We start from the raw sequence: 13,886 nt of genomic DNA, 5'->3' as shown, positions 1-13,886 counted from the left end.
TCAGGAAATCCGCATGTGAACATGACTCAGTTTCAAGAGGTGCCTCAGGGCAGCTAGTGCCCAAAACAAACCAAGTATCAGAACAAATCTCAGACCTCGAGAGAATTCTGAGCATAAGGATCTCTTGGTCTACCCCTGGCTGGTGTATCTCAGTGGATTGAGCGCCGGCCTGAGAACCAAAGGGTTGCAGTTCGATTTCCAGTCAGGGCACATGCCAGGGTTGCAGGCCAGATCCCCAGTAGGGGGCGTGTGAAAGGCAGTCACACATTGATGTTTCTCTTCCTCTCTTTTTCCCTCCCTTCCCCTCTCTCTAAAAAAAAAGTAAATAAAATCTTTTAAAAAAAGGAAAGGATCCCCTGGTCTAGACTGAACCTAGAAAAAACAATGGGAGGAAAGAAAGATGAAATAAAAAGCAAAGTCCCAACTTCTGTGAACCCACAGAATTTGGTTCAGAACTACACAGGTAAGGATGCATTTCAGCTGTGGATTTTTGACTCATGAACCACATTATCTGAAAATCATTTAAAACTCAGAAAAAGCACAAAAACTTAATTTTCCCTAATGACTTAGTGCCAAAATTATCATTCACCTTAAAAAAGAGAAGCAACATAAAGTGTGCCCAGGAGACAATCAAAGAAAAGGAGCACTTGAGGGACCGCCCCTCCCTGTGCAGTCCCGGGCAGGCCTCCTGGGGCGTCTCCGCTGCTGCGGCTCTGACCCCCCCCCCACTGCCCAGGGGGCCAGGACAATCAGGCTGGGCCAGTGGCTTCCAAGGGACAACCAACCTCCGGCTCACAGCTCACACCTGCACCACCGAGGGCTGACTGCCTGGGGTCACAGGTGGATTTTCTTTAAGCTCCTCGAGTGTCCAATGTGCAGCCAAGCCTGGAAACCACTGGGCTACGAGGAATGATACTGAACTACAGTGACGGAAGACACGGGAGACTCAGCCTGTGGCTCCGCCCAGTTCCTACCACCAACCCAACAGTCACGGAAGAGGGAGTCTCCACAGGCTGAGATCCAGGACCAATGTGTCTGGGAACAGCGTCCCTTCCCGCCTGCCTCCTGCACTGAACACAGCCACTGTCACCCCATCTCCGGGCACTGTCATGCTCTCACACCAAACAAGGGCACAGCGCCAGGGCGGCATGCAGGCCAGGGGCACAGCTCCCCCACAGCCCCCCTCCCCACGCCCCTCCCCAACACACGCCGAGGCTCAGGGACTGGTGGTATCAGGGAGTCTGAGTGTCCGGGGTGAAGAAAGGCACTGTGTTGAAAGAAAAGAGGAATAAACAGCCTTATGAAGGCCGAGCAACTGTCTTCTTGGGGCTCCTACTCGGTACCTTTTTCATCGGATGATAAAAAGGCTGTGTCAGCTCATCAAGACACGGCCAGTGTGTAAAGGTATCAAGTTCGTAAAGAAACCAGATTTTCTAACTTCAATGTACTGTACCAAACAATGTTCTTCTATGATTACCTAGGCCAGAAGGGCTTTAGAGATATTTAAAACTTAGTATCTTTAACTCTTTAATGAAAGCAGTTACTGTATTAGCCAAAGGACCCCAAAGAAGTTAAACACTGAATCTCTTACTATCTGGACTATATTATAAATTCAGTTGTCCCAACTTCAACATTTTTATATAAAGGTGTCTTAAAGCCTTCACACATTCAGTACTACCTCTTACAACTTAATAGTGGAACAAATTACTTGACTTTTTAAAAAAACAATTACATCAATTACTCTTGGGTTAAATGTGAACATTTGCAGTGGAAAAAGAATTACGGTCTTTATAAGACACTTCTTTTTTTTTTTTTAGTATTTTATCCCTCATTAGTACTAATTTCTGGGAAGAACCAGCACTTAGAACAAATCATGGTCCCCACCCCTTTCTGCCAGCGGAAGGAAGATGGGTCAATGAAACAATTAACACACAAAGGAAAAGGCACGGGCAGTGGTGCCAATGAACAGGCGCACACCCGCAGAACTGGCGGGCCGGCCAGCAACTCGGCACCCACTTTCTCTGCGGCACCGACCTTCTCCACGGGCGCTGTCTGGGTCGGCCCACTGTCTGGCGAGGACTTGGGACATCCCTCTTCCGCACGTGCCCCCTTCAGGTGGCTCCGCTTCAGCTTCTGTGCCCATGATGTTACAGCTTTGCTGCTGGGAAAGAGTGAGCCGAGGTCACCCCTCACGCGCCACACTGAGCGTGCACAGGTCCCCAGCCTTGGAAAGTCTGGAGCTGTTTCCTAACAGCAAAGGGGGGGCGGACGCTTGTGGGGTCCCCTGAACGTCCTTTCCAGCTTCCCGTCACCGAAGGCAGAGGGAAGGAAAAGGCTAACAGTGACTGACAGTCCACACAGTCTGTGGCCAGGGCACAGAAGAAAGCCACGTCGTGACCCTTGTCTATGGCGACAGCGCAGACACGAATCGCGCGTGACTAGCAGTCACATTCGTGCACAGGACTCGGGCTGCAGAGGCTCGTACCTTCAGAGGACACGTTTCAGGGACGGAAAACTGAAAAGCTCAGAGAAACCACACAACTTTAAATGATTTTTTCTTTTATGAACGTTCAGCTACCGTTTCCTTTAGAAAGTCCCTGAATCAATCAAAATGTCACTGAACTTACAAATCTCTTCTAACATACGAAAACACAAAATTGAGCATGCCTGGGTGTAAATCTTTAAATAAGAGCTTATTTGCGCCAAACAGAGCTCATGGCTGCAAGCAAGAGCTCAACAAACTGAGGAAAATGCTTCCTGCCGTGTGGGACTTTTGATTTCCGATCACATGAACCCACGACAGAACCCGCTGTGGACCTGGCCCAGCCCTGCCACGCTCGGCAAGTGCGCAGTGACCAGGAAACGGGGCGCACGCTGCTCTGGGAAGGCCCCCCAGAGTGGTTAGACATCTGCGGACAGGAAAGGGCTGGCGTCATCGGCATCTGATGCGCGATGTGTTTCAGTGCCCACAGGCTCTGAATCAGAGACTTCAGTAACACTGGTGAGTGGTCAGATACTCTCCTATTCCAGTTCCACTAAAAGGAGCTTTATTTACTAGATTCTAAGTGTAAGAAACAAGGAAAACTCCCTTTAAATGATGCAGAAATCCTACTTACCTGTTTGTTTTTCCGCAGTAGACTTCTGAAATCTTACTCTCGCCAAGGAAACTGGGTTCAAATTCACCAGGAAAAATGGAAATATCTTCCTTTAAGGAGGCACCAAACTCTTGGGGAGCATGTATGTAGAAACGCTGGTTTCCTGCACCGTCCACGGGGGACGAGGCCCGCACGGCGGGTGCTCCGCCCTGCCCGGCAGAGGCCGCCCCAGGCTCCATGAACTCTGGGGGGCCCTTCGATCTGCGGGCGTTTAACTCCGAGACACAACAGGTCCCATAGCCACTGCTCACCGAGCTGCTGTCCACACTGCAGTCCGGGTGCGACGCAGGTGTTTCTTGCTGCATCTCAGGTTCTTCCGACTTCGGGTAACTGAGAACAGATTCATTTCTGTCACTGTTTTCAGAAAAAAAGCCCATTTGCCGCTCTGAAGGTGTCTGTTGATTTAAAGACCTTCCGTCACAGGAAGCCCGTGAAGCACTACTGCTCTGTAACTCGACTAAATTTCTTATCTCCTCCCGTATCCGCTGAAAATGAAAAGTCACAGGTTTAGGTGAGGAAGTACATTAAACGTCACATTTTTATACACAAGTGTTACGAAGACAGTGTCCCAAACATGCTGTTACTCTAGGATAACGCTTTTTCTCTAGCAGGTAAGCACGACTGGTGTGAAGTACTCGCGGTTCCCCTGCAAATCCTAACTCCAAAAAGAGGCTCGGAGTAAACAGCGACTTACTTGAACTTGGCTCTGGAACTGCTCCTGCTGGGCAGCTATCTGTTCTTGGCACTGTTTTTCCACCAAACCAAAGAGTTGTAACCACCTGGCCTATTAAATGATACAATATTTTAGTTAAAAATCATTTTTAACCTATTATTTCAGAGAAAAATCCCTGCAGTGGGAGAGGGCCCTTTTTAAAAGTATATATCTCGTGTAAAATTTGTAAGCTGAGTTAAAGAGCCATAAAACCACATTTACTGCAAAAATACCAGGACATGGGCTCGGGCACCCTTTCTGGGGGGGGGGACGGAGAAGGTCTGGGCAAGCCCCGCTTCTCAAACGGCCTCTGCGTTTGGCGTCCCCTGCTGTCGTTTCAGAACGGTCAAGAGCGGCGGGGCACCTCGTGTGTTTGCAGGTTCCTCTTCCTTTCCTTCTAACTGCCAACGATTTTCTTAAATGCTAACTTATACCCAGAAAAGAATCCCACATCTTACAACAAGAAATTGCCTGGTATTATAAGATTTTTAACCCCTAATTTATCTTTCTTAAAGTAAAACTCCCTTAAAAGTCAGATACTGTTATGTTTTAAAGCAGGACAGATGGAAAACGGACGAGAAAACGACTGAAGACCTCCGAGCAGCCTGAACCCCGAGCCTGTCCGGCTCCCAGGGGCAGCTGGCGGTCCAGCAGGGAGACTAAGCCGGGCGAAGCAGGAAATGGGCACGGGGTCCCCACAGGCTGAGCTGGCCCCGAGGCTGACGTGCTTTCAGTAACAGGCCCGGGGCAATAATCCGCAGTGCCAACCAGGAGCTGCCGGGGACACCGGCCTCGCTGGGCTGCATCTACCTTCTCCCCGGTTACCTCCTCCTGTGGGGCCTACATGGCCTGGCTCGGACACGCCCCCCAGCTTCCCCTCAGGGCTCTCTCCCCCTTGCTCAATACACACCAATCTCACTGGCTTCTTTCTGTCCCCGAACATGCCCAGCTATCTCTTGCCCCAAAAGCTGTGTTCTTGCTGGGCTGCTACCTGGAAAACTCTCCTCCCAGCCCCCAACATGCTGGCTTTCCCACACCCTCCTCACAGCTCCTCTCTCCCCGTCACCCTGCTCACTCCCTCACAGCACTGACCACAGTCAGAAAGGGCCAGAAAGGGCTGCCTCCGCTCAGTGTTAACTTCTCCACCCCCGCCCCACTCAGGCTGCGGCCCTCCAGAACACAGCCAGGTGAGCAAGCGTGCAGACGGACTTCTCCCGGATCCGCAGACTGCACAGCCCGGAGGCCCTGCGCAAGCAGGGCAAAGCCGCTCAGAGCACTCGATGGAGCAGAGTCAGGCTGAAACCTGTGCAACAGTGTTCGGGTGAGGGGGGGGCCTCTGCACTGGAAGAGCAAACCTTCAGAAGAAACTACGAAGGACTGACAGGAAGTGTGCATTCCAAATCCGCCAACTCCAAGACAAGGCAGGCTAGATCCACCTGGGCCCCTTATGGTCTCAACTTACCTGTCATATAAACTCTCACAGTAACCCAAAGAAACAGTTAAGGAAGCAAGTTTTCTTATTAAGCTACATGAAACCCAAGCAACGCGTGAGGGGTTACTTTTAACCTGATAAAGCTACTATTCACATGAAACTAAATTACAATAACGATAGAATAACCACTGACATAACAAAAAGGATTATGTGTAATCACATCCTTATTATCATTTTCTTACTTAGGATACAGATGAATAGAGCTCACTCAGGATATAAATTAGTGCAGAATTTCTTCTTCCTAGGCAGATTTTATCATTAATATTTTAACTTTAAATAAACTAATTTAAGAACATTATAAATGCAGTGAATAACATTAGTCACTTAACTACCGAAAAAGGGCTATTAGTCATTTCAAGCTAAAATAATTACCACCACCCGCCTCTCCCGCTCGGAGGAAACGGGCGCCCGGTCGGCGTCCTCCTGCAGGCGGCCTCTGGGTGCCAATGGCCAGAAGGGGGCCCGCAGGGTCCACTGGCCTGAAAACCCCACGGTCTCCAGTCCCCCAGGCCCAACTCCCAGCACTCCCCTCGGCCTGTGTGGTCCTGAACGAGTCGGTCTAACTTCTCTGGGCGTTTCCTGACTTGTCGGGAATGACTGCTCGGAGGGGGCTGAGGCGCAGATACAGATCTAAGCAGGGTGCCCATAAAGAGGCGGACTTGGGGAAACGGCATCGTGGACGCTGGTGAGGTCAAGGCCTCCACAAAGCCGGGGGGGGGGGGCTACTAGTGTTAGTGGGCTGGGCCCAGAGATGCGAATCACAGGACAGCCCACCATGAAGGATTGTGCCCACTTTTATTATAAAAATCATTATGTTTTGCAGTTGCAAATCACCAAGTTGTCCAGGAATGCACCTACTAGGACTGTTTGTTTCACTACTGAATTAGAAAATGGTCTCCTTTTCAGAAATCCTGTCTCCGACCGCAGTCCCGGGAAATCGGTACGACTCAGCCACAACGGCCCGTTTGGAGCAGCTGCCTCAGGCCGAGGCCGCAGAGGTGGACGCCAGGCTGCCTTCTAACGGGGACGGGCCAGCGTCTTTGTCCGTGGCAATACACAGGACCTTACTATAAACCACTTCCGTCCCTCCATTATAGCACAGTGTGGACACTGTGGTTTAAGTAGGTGCAGGCAGGTCATATTATCTGTAAATTTCATTTCAGGATGCTTTGTTCACATTATTTTATTTTCTTTTTCATTGATTTTTAGAGAGAGAAAGGAAGGAAGGGAGGGAGGGAGGGAGAGAGAGAGAAGAAGGGACAGAGAGAATCACCGATCCACTGCTTCACCCGTCTACGCGTTCACTGGTGGGTCCTGGCGCACGCCCTGACCAGGGGTCAGCCACCGTCTTGACGTATTAGGATGGCGCTCTAACCAACTGAGATACCAGCCAGGGCCGTTGATGTTATTTTTTAAATTGTTATAAAAAGAAGGCTCTGGCTCTAATAAAGGCACATGCCACAGCCAAAAAGTGGCCGCTAGAATGCCCAGCAAACGGACAATGAACGATAGATGCATCACTGTTATATATTGTCAGCAATGCCAGTTAACATGATTAACTAATTAAAACAAATTGGCGATGTGCTTTATAAATTTTTTCTTGTTGTTCAAATACAGCTGTCTCCATTTCCCCACCACCACCTTCCCCCGCCACACCCACCCTCAGTCCTGCCCTCCTCGCTTTGAAAATTTCTTACAGCCCTGGCTGGTGTAGCTCAGTGGATTGAGCGCAGGCCTGCGAATCAAAGGATCGCAGTTCGATTCCCGGTCCGGGCACATTCCTGGGTTGCAGGCCAGTTCCCAGCAAGGGACACATGAGAGGCAACCATACATTGATGTTTCTCTCCCTCTCTCCTTCCCTTTCCCTCTAAAGATAAATAAATAAAATTAAAGAAGTTTTTTTTCTTACAAATGTGAAACTGGGAAAAAAAGTCTCAGAGTGACAGAAATATTGGCAAGTACTTAAAAGACTATATGAAAGTACAGTATTTCTATGTACATGTGTTGAAGATTCCTTCCCAGCTGAATCAAAATAATCTCCCCCAGGTAAGCAGTGACACATGTAAGGAGACAGACAGGCTTTAACTCAAAGAAAAGGCCCGGCTCCAGTGTCCACAGGGAGGCCGGGTCGTCTCCGCCGAAGGCCCCGTGTGTGACAATGGAGGTCAGCCCGCGCCAGTGGCAGGACAATCTTTAGCCCTCGCCCTAGTTCTGAGACCTACACTGAATGTTCCGTTGTTTTTGTAGCCAACAAAAATGCTATAAAACACACAAAACAAATGAGAAATGTCGCTGAAATGGCAAAAAGAATATTTCATATTCTGTCAAAGTAAAACATATTTTAAGAACCCTTTACTGAATAATCAATGGCATGCCTGCATTACAAAAATTAAGTAGTCAATCATTACTAAACATGAAGAAAATAACATAAACGACTGTTCTAGCCCAGGCTGGGTAGCTCAGTTGGTTAGCATGTGATCCCCACATGTCAAGGCTGCGGGTTCGATCCCTGGTCAGGGCACATTCAAGAATCACCCGATGAATGCATGAGTAAGTGGAACGAGTCCCTGTTTCCCTCTCTCTCCCTGCCTATTTCTCTCTAAAAGTAAATAATTTAAAATTATTCTAAAAGTATGATTAGCATTTAAAACAAAATCTCCTATACTCGAAAGACTTTAATAATGGTTTATACATTTCTATTAAGCATTACCAAATCTAGCCTTGGAAAAGTCTATCTTGGGCATCATTCCATGAAGCAAAATGTATATATACAAAAGATTCTCTTAACTAAGTTTTTATATCACAATTTAACCTATGGACCACTGCCCTGAAAACTCAATGTAACTCAGTGTAGAAGCCTTAACTTACAGAAGTCTTTTGAATGCTCTAATTTTAAGTTTTTCAAAATGATGACAATCCTGTATTGGTTACTTAAAACATCAGGACCCATGATAGCATTAGTAATTCTCAATGTCTCCGAACAAAGACATTTTAGTTCACATTTAAAATGTAACTTAGCATGTCTAACCACTAAGACATACTTTTGATCATCGTCCTCACATTCATCCAGTATCATCACCCAATTAATACACTTGGTCACTTTAGCAATAAACTCAGGATCATGCTATGCAGGATATAAATTTCTAGCAATTCAGAGTTTTCAGAGTTTAGTAGTTTAGTACAGACATGTCCACAGTTAGTTTACAACCCCCAAACCAAACCAAACGGAACGCGCTACCTCGCAGCTTCTCCACGGACTCGAGGCGGTCTCCCCACTGTCCCGGAGCTCCGGCATGAAAGAGGTCAGGGCTGTGGCGCTCCCCTGTGTTGCAGACGGTCCGGTCTTCCCTGAGAAAGAGGACACCCCATTTGTACTAAGGTGGGGACTACTTCTGTTGAAACATAAATAATTCAAATGGTTTTCTTCATTCTACCAACGAGTTGAATAATTCAGCAGTTCGAGATTTAGCAGAGCAGTACAAAACCACGGACATTTAATCCTTCTTAATGGCATCTCGTTTGTTGAAAATCTGATCCCAGGTTTGTCCACAAAAGAAAAATAGCAGTAAAAAGACAGGCAGCATTTAATTTTTTTCAAGAACACAACAGAAAGGCCTTTTTCAACAGTGAGAGACCACTCGGAAGTACCAACAGAAAATAAAAGTTTCTGCTAAGTAATAAGTAACACCTCCAGCGTCGGGGACCTGAATTACCACCGGGATTACTTACTCCACTGTAAGGGCAGCTCTTTATGGGCAGGGAGATCCTCTCACTGCCCAGAAAGACGGCCAGTCTTGTTAATTGGATCCTCTAATTGGGTGTGATAAGCCGATGCTTATCTCCACACACCTTTGAATAAAAGTTGTGCCAAGCAAATTAGAAGCAAATATCTAGGATGAATTGGGCCTATTCAGTGTGTAAAATACCGCTGATTCTTTCCAGAACTTTTTTATAAAAGCACAAGAAGCATTAAAGGACATAAAAGTATAAGGACATTAAAATTTATTTAAATTCCATGTTCATTTCTTTATTGATACTGTTTCACAAGGAATTTGTAAGAGAGTGGACACTAATGAGAATAACAGCAACTCAGAATGAGGATCCAGGAAAATATCCATAAAAACTTCAGGGGAAGAAGGGCGGAATATGTTGCCCATGAGAGGTTTATATTGATCAAGTTTAATTTTGGCCAGTTTAACTGCAGTCACAGTGAAAAGGGAGGCAAGTCCTGTTCCACTTTTCGTTAGAAAGGAACACTTAGGTTCCTCCCAGCAACCTCGAGGTTCTAAAAGGGTTTTCTCCTAGACACGGGCTTCCAAGGACCCAGCAAGCAACACAGGACGCAAAACTGTGGCCACCTTTCAGCAAGGGGGTCTGGGTGGCCTCCACGGGCATCCCTCCTGGGCCATTTCCCACATCTGTTCCCCACCTTTAATTTACCCTCCTCCTTTTAGTTTACATATTTTTTGTAAGCTGCCTTAAGCTCCTCCTGAGGAAGGCAGAGAATGAACAAGTCTTTAAACAAATTTATAATACACCATTTCTTTTTCTTAAAGTTTTTCTATTGTTATTCTATTACAGTTGTCCCCACTTTTCACCCTTTGCACTCATCCCACCCCCTGCTCCCTCAGTCAGTTCCCACGATATTGTCCGAGTCTGTGGGTCATTCACACATGCTCTTTGTCTAGCCCCCCCCCCATCACTATTAGTCTGCTCCACGTTCCCATGCCTGTGGTTCTATTTTGCTCATTAGCTACTTTTGTCCGGGAGAGCCCTCCTAGGGTGAGATCAGATGGTACTTGCCTGTCACTGATGTAGCGGGATTTCTTCAAGACCTACTGTGTGCAGAGGCATTTGCCCCTTTACCAGGGAGCCCCAGACTGCTGTTTCCGCTTTATTGTGCCTGCTTTTTATAGCTGACTTCCTTGAATAGTACCTGCCTCTCTGCTGTTTTTAAGCTGCTGTAAATTTAGAAACTAAATAATCAAGCTTGTCACACTATGTACAAAATCAGAATAAACAGGCACTGATTAAAAACAAACCAAACGTGTTATAGTTTAAAAAGAAATGGCCCTGGCTGGTGTGGCTCAGTGGACTGAGCACCAGCCTGTGAACCAAAGAGTAGCCAGTTTGATTCCCAGTCAGGGCAAGTGCCTGGGTAGCAGGCCAGGTCCCCAGTGAGGGCCACGTGAGAGGCAACCATACACTTATGTTTCTCTTTCTCCCTCCCTTCCCCTCTCTTTAAAAATAAATAAATAAAATCTTTTTAAAAAATGAACTGTTTGACAGCATCTACTTTTCAACTTAGTCTGTTTTTTGTTTTTTTGTTTTTTTGTTTACTTTCTGGCATTCAACTTTAATTGCTACTTTCCAGACTGGTGAGCTAGTTCTGCAATAGTAAACATTATTTGTCTTGTTAACTTACAAATGCAGAAACAACATTTAGGCAACTAAGTTTTTTAAATATTCTTGTAATTTGCTGAAAACAAAAAAAGTGTAAGAACAGTACAGCTGGCAAAAACAAGTCCTTGTTCACAATAATCCCCATGAGAAAGTACACACCTCTGGCAGAAATTTAAAAAACCTGGGAGGGCTTAAACTCTTCTTACCTGTCCCTCAACAGTTCCTGATTATGGTTGTTTATTTTGTTTGTTTGTTTTTAATGCAAATCAGTAACTATGACATTATTTGAATAAATTGGTAATCCATGCAAATAAATTTATACTGACTTGTTAATACAGTTTAAAAAATCTAAAAAAAAAAAAAAATCTATCCCATTCTTACCTATTAGTATTTAAGTTCAGTCCAAGAGAGGAGGGAGAATTTTTTATATCAAATTCTACAGAAGATGAAGTTTTTTGTAAGGGTTTCACTGAGTCAAAATCTTCCATAGCGTACAGAAACTGTTACGCTCTCTTATTTGAAACTGTAGCTTCTTTCACCCGTTGAAGAAACTGAATCCGCGTCATCTTCAGAGGCTTCGTCGTCTACAAGCATTTTCAGTTGCCAACATTCAGAACTGGGTAATGTCCTAAGCTCCCAAGAGTCTGAAAATGAATGGGGGGAAAAGGTACTACTGAAAAGCCACTAAACCTGGCAAATGTCTTCTTGTCATGATTTTGGAGGCCTTGACCTCATCATGGAAGCGCCATTAAGGAGCACAGCAGCATTCCTGATGGCCAACATGCAGAAACAACCCGAATGTCCGCCAGCTGATGGCTGGGTGAACACGTGGTGAATCCACATAAAGGGACTTTTTCCAGCCATAAAAAGAAATGAAATACTAACAAAAAAGTAAGAATGAAATGAAGTGCGGAGGCATGCTACAACATGGATCAACACGCTACAATGTGAAAATTCTGGAATAAGAGAGTGGTGGTAGTTGTACAACTCTGGAAATACACTAAGAACTAACGAGTCGTATACTTTAAGAAAATGAATGTTATGATATGTGAACAAGATCTCAATTTTAAAATCTACAATAAGGTGATTTGCAAAACAGCATCATCTTTGCCAGGTAATATTACAGAATTGTATGTGTTTAATAATCAAGGTTCTAGACACAGTGTTACTAAGTAACCTTTGGAATACTCACATGCCTTGTCCGTTTAATGAATTCTTGCCTGTTGGTTTATATACAGTGAACAGTCGAAGGGGAACTACTTAGAATCTAATTTGGAATTGAAAACAGCCAGTTAAAGCCCTGGCTGGTGTAGCTCAGTCGAGTGAGCGCGGGCCTGCAAACCAAAGGATCACGGTTCGATTCTCAGTCTGGGCACATGCCTGGGTTGTAGGCCAGTTCCCAGCAGGGGACACACAAGAGGCAACCACACATTGATGTTTCTCTCCCTCTCTCCTTCCCTTCCCCTCTAAAGATAGATAAATAAAATCTTTTTAAAAAAGAAAGAAAACAGCCAGTTAAACTGTTAACCATGGTTGTTTCCCTCTGTTGGGAGATGGTGGCGAAAGGAGTTCATTTGCACGGCACAGCCTTTTGTACTGAGTGCACATGTTACTTCTTTAAAAATAAACTATTTGCCAGATCCACAAAAACTGAACTGATGCTAGGTATACACAGGCATTTTGGCTTTAACAATACACCCCCTTCTTAGGAAATTCATTTTAAAGATTTTTTTAAAGCAACAGAAAAAGGAAACCTACGATGCTTACAAAATGGGAAGTTCAGAGAATGAAATAGAGAAAAAATGATCTACTATTCTGGTTCCTCCAGGTCCCCACTTGCTAGGGCCTGGTTTTACAAAGCACGACTCTGAAACCAGCGTCTCATAAAGGACCCACGGCCCTCGGGGACAGGTGTGAGAGCCAAGGGTAACCGGACCTAACTCAATGGGTTCCTCCCCAGCGGCTTCAGCCCATCGCCCACGACAAATGGGGTATTGAAAACGTCGGGAGCTGCACCTTCCAACTGGCAACGAAAATGCCTGGATTCAAGTCACCTTGCTCTTCTACCAGAAAAGCCAAAGCTCTCTAGGGACGAGGACCCGCCACCCATCTCTTCTTTCCCAGATGAGATCATCCGGATGCACGGGATCCAGGCGGAAAACCACTTTAAACGCAGTGAGGTCTCTCGGGGTGGGGGGGTGGGGAGGCTTGAAGGGATGGGGAAATGTGAGAAAAAAAAATGTTTTTTAAAGAAGATTTCACGGAGGTAAGTAGAAGCACAGACACGTTTTTATAGCTCATGGCAACAAAATATGACACTTTTGGTCCCCATTCCCACTAGTTTAAAAAAAAAAGGAGTTGGGGGGGAAAGGCAACGGCTGGTCGGGGTCTGCTGCCGCTAAGTTAGCGTGCAGCTTTGCTTTCTTTGCTGGGAGGCTGCTGGGGGAGGAAGAGCCGATTTCAGAGGTTTGGAGGCCAGCCCTCGGCTACTGGTGCGGGCTCTCGGGTCAAGGCGACACGGCTAGGAGAACTCACGCAGTCGCCTGGCTGGTGGACCGCACAGAAGCCACCGTCCCACTAACTACTGTCTTGATTGCTAAAGTGAGCACCAGCAACTCCTCAAAAAAAAAAAGGGGGGGGGAGATCCCACAAGACCCCCGCCCCTCGGGGAGAGACGCTCTGCGATTGGGCCCCGCGGGTGTCACTCAAGGGCACCGACTCCAGAAAAGGCGGACGGCCGCAGGCAAAGCCCCCACACGCCTGAGGACTGTGGGAGGGTAGGTGGTGTGGCGGCCGTCTTCCTCGCCCTAGCCCATCAGTCCACTCAGGGCTCCTCTAAGGTCGTGTCTTCTAAGTCTCGTCCCCCGTCCCCCGAGACCGGCAGTTCCCGCAAGCGAACGGCCGCTTACCTGGCCGCTGTTTCAATTCAGGGTCGGGCGAGCGGCCTCTCGCGACCGTTAAACTTAGGGGAGCGTGCGCGCGCCCGGCGCCTTGCCTACGATTGGCTGTTCGGAAGGGGGCGGAGACGACCAGACCGCGGCGAGCGTCCCCACCTCTTTCCTCCTGGGCTCCGGCAAAAGAGGAAAGTTCGACGCGGGGGTGGAAAAAGGGAGGGGCGGGGCTT

The 13,886-nt window shown here is 46.9% G+C and overlaps 1 protein-coding gene across 5 annotated transcripts in view; it reads right to left on the bottom strand.

Moving 5' to 3' along the window:
- MPHOSPH9 (M-phase phosphoprotein 9) overlaps positions 1-13,802 on the bottom strand; it is a 41,521-nt gene extending 27,719 nt beyond the window's left edge. For 2 of the 5 annotated variants that reach the window (XM_053669813.1, XM_053669815.1), the window contains exons 1-6: positions 13,672-13,802; positions 11,144-11,406; positions 8,598-8,751; positions 3,850-3,939; positions 3,117-3,640; positions 2,035-2,161 (exon numbers count right to left, since the gene is read on the bottom strand). In XM_053669813.1, coding sequence (XP_053525788.1) covers positions 2,035-2,161; positions 3,117-3,640; positions 3,850-3,939; positions 8,598-8,751; positions 11,144-11,250 — 1,002 coding nt within the window. In that variant the 5' untranslated portion in view covers positions 11,251-11,406; positions 13,672-13,802. Of the gene's footprint in view, positions 1-2,034; positions 2,162-3,116; positions 3,641-3,849; positions 3,940-8,597; positions 8,752-11,143; positions 11,407-13,671 lie in introns of those variants that run through there. The other 3 variants (XM_053669814.1, XM_053669817.1, XM_053669816.1) reach the window with 3 other exon arrangements.
- Between the last annotated feature and the right edge of the window lie 84 nt (positions 13,803-13,886).

This window comes from Artibeus jamaicensis, unplaced genomic scaffold (genome assembly GCF_021234435.1).
Source record: "Artibeus jamaicensis isolate MK-2021 breed Jamaican fruit bat unplaced genomic scaffold, CSHL_Jam_final contig_525, whole genome shotgun sequence".
Lineage (NCBI taxonomy): Eukaryota > Metazoa > Chordata > Mammalia > Chiroptera > Phyllostomidae > Artibeus > Artibeus jamaicensis.
The sequence above is the reverse complement of the archived record's forward strand: the minus strand, read 5'-3'. Positions and strand labels throughout refer to the sequence as shown.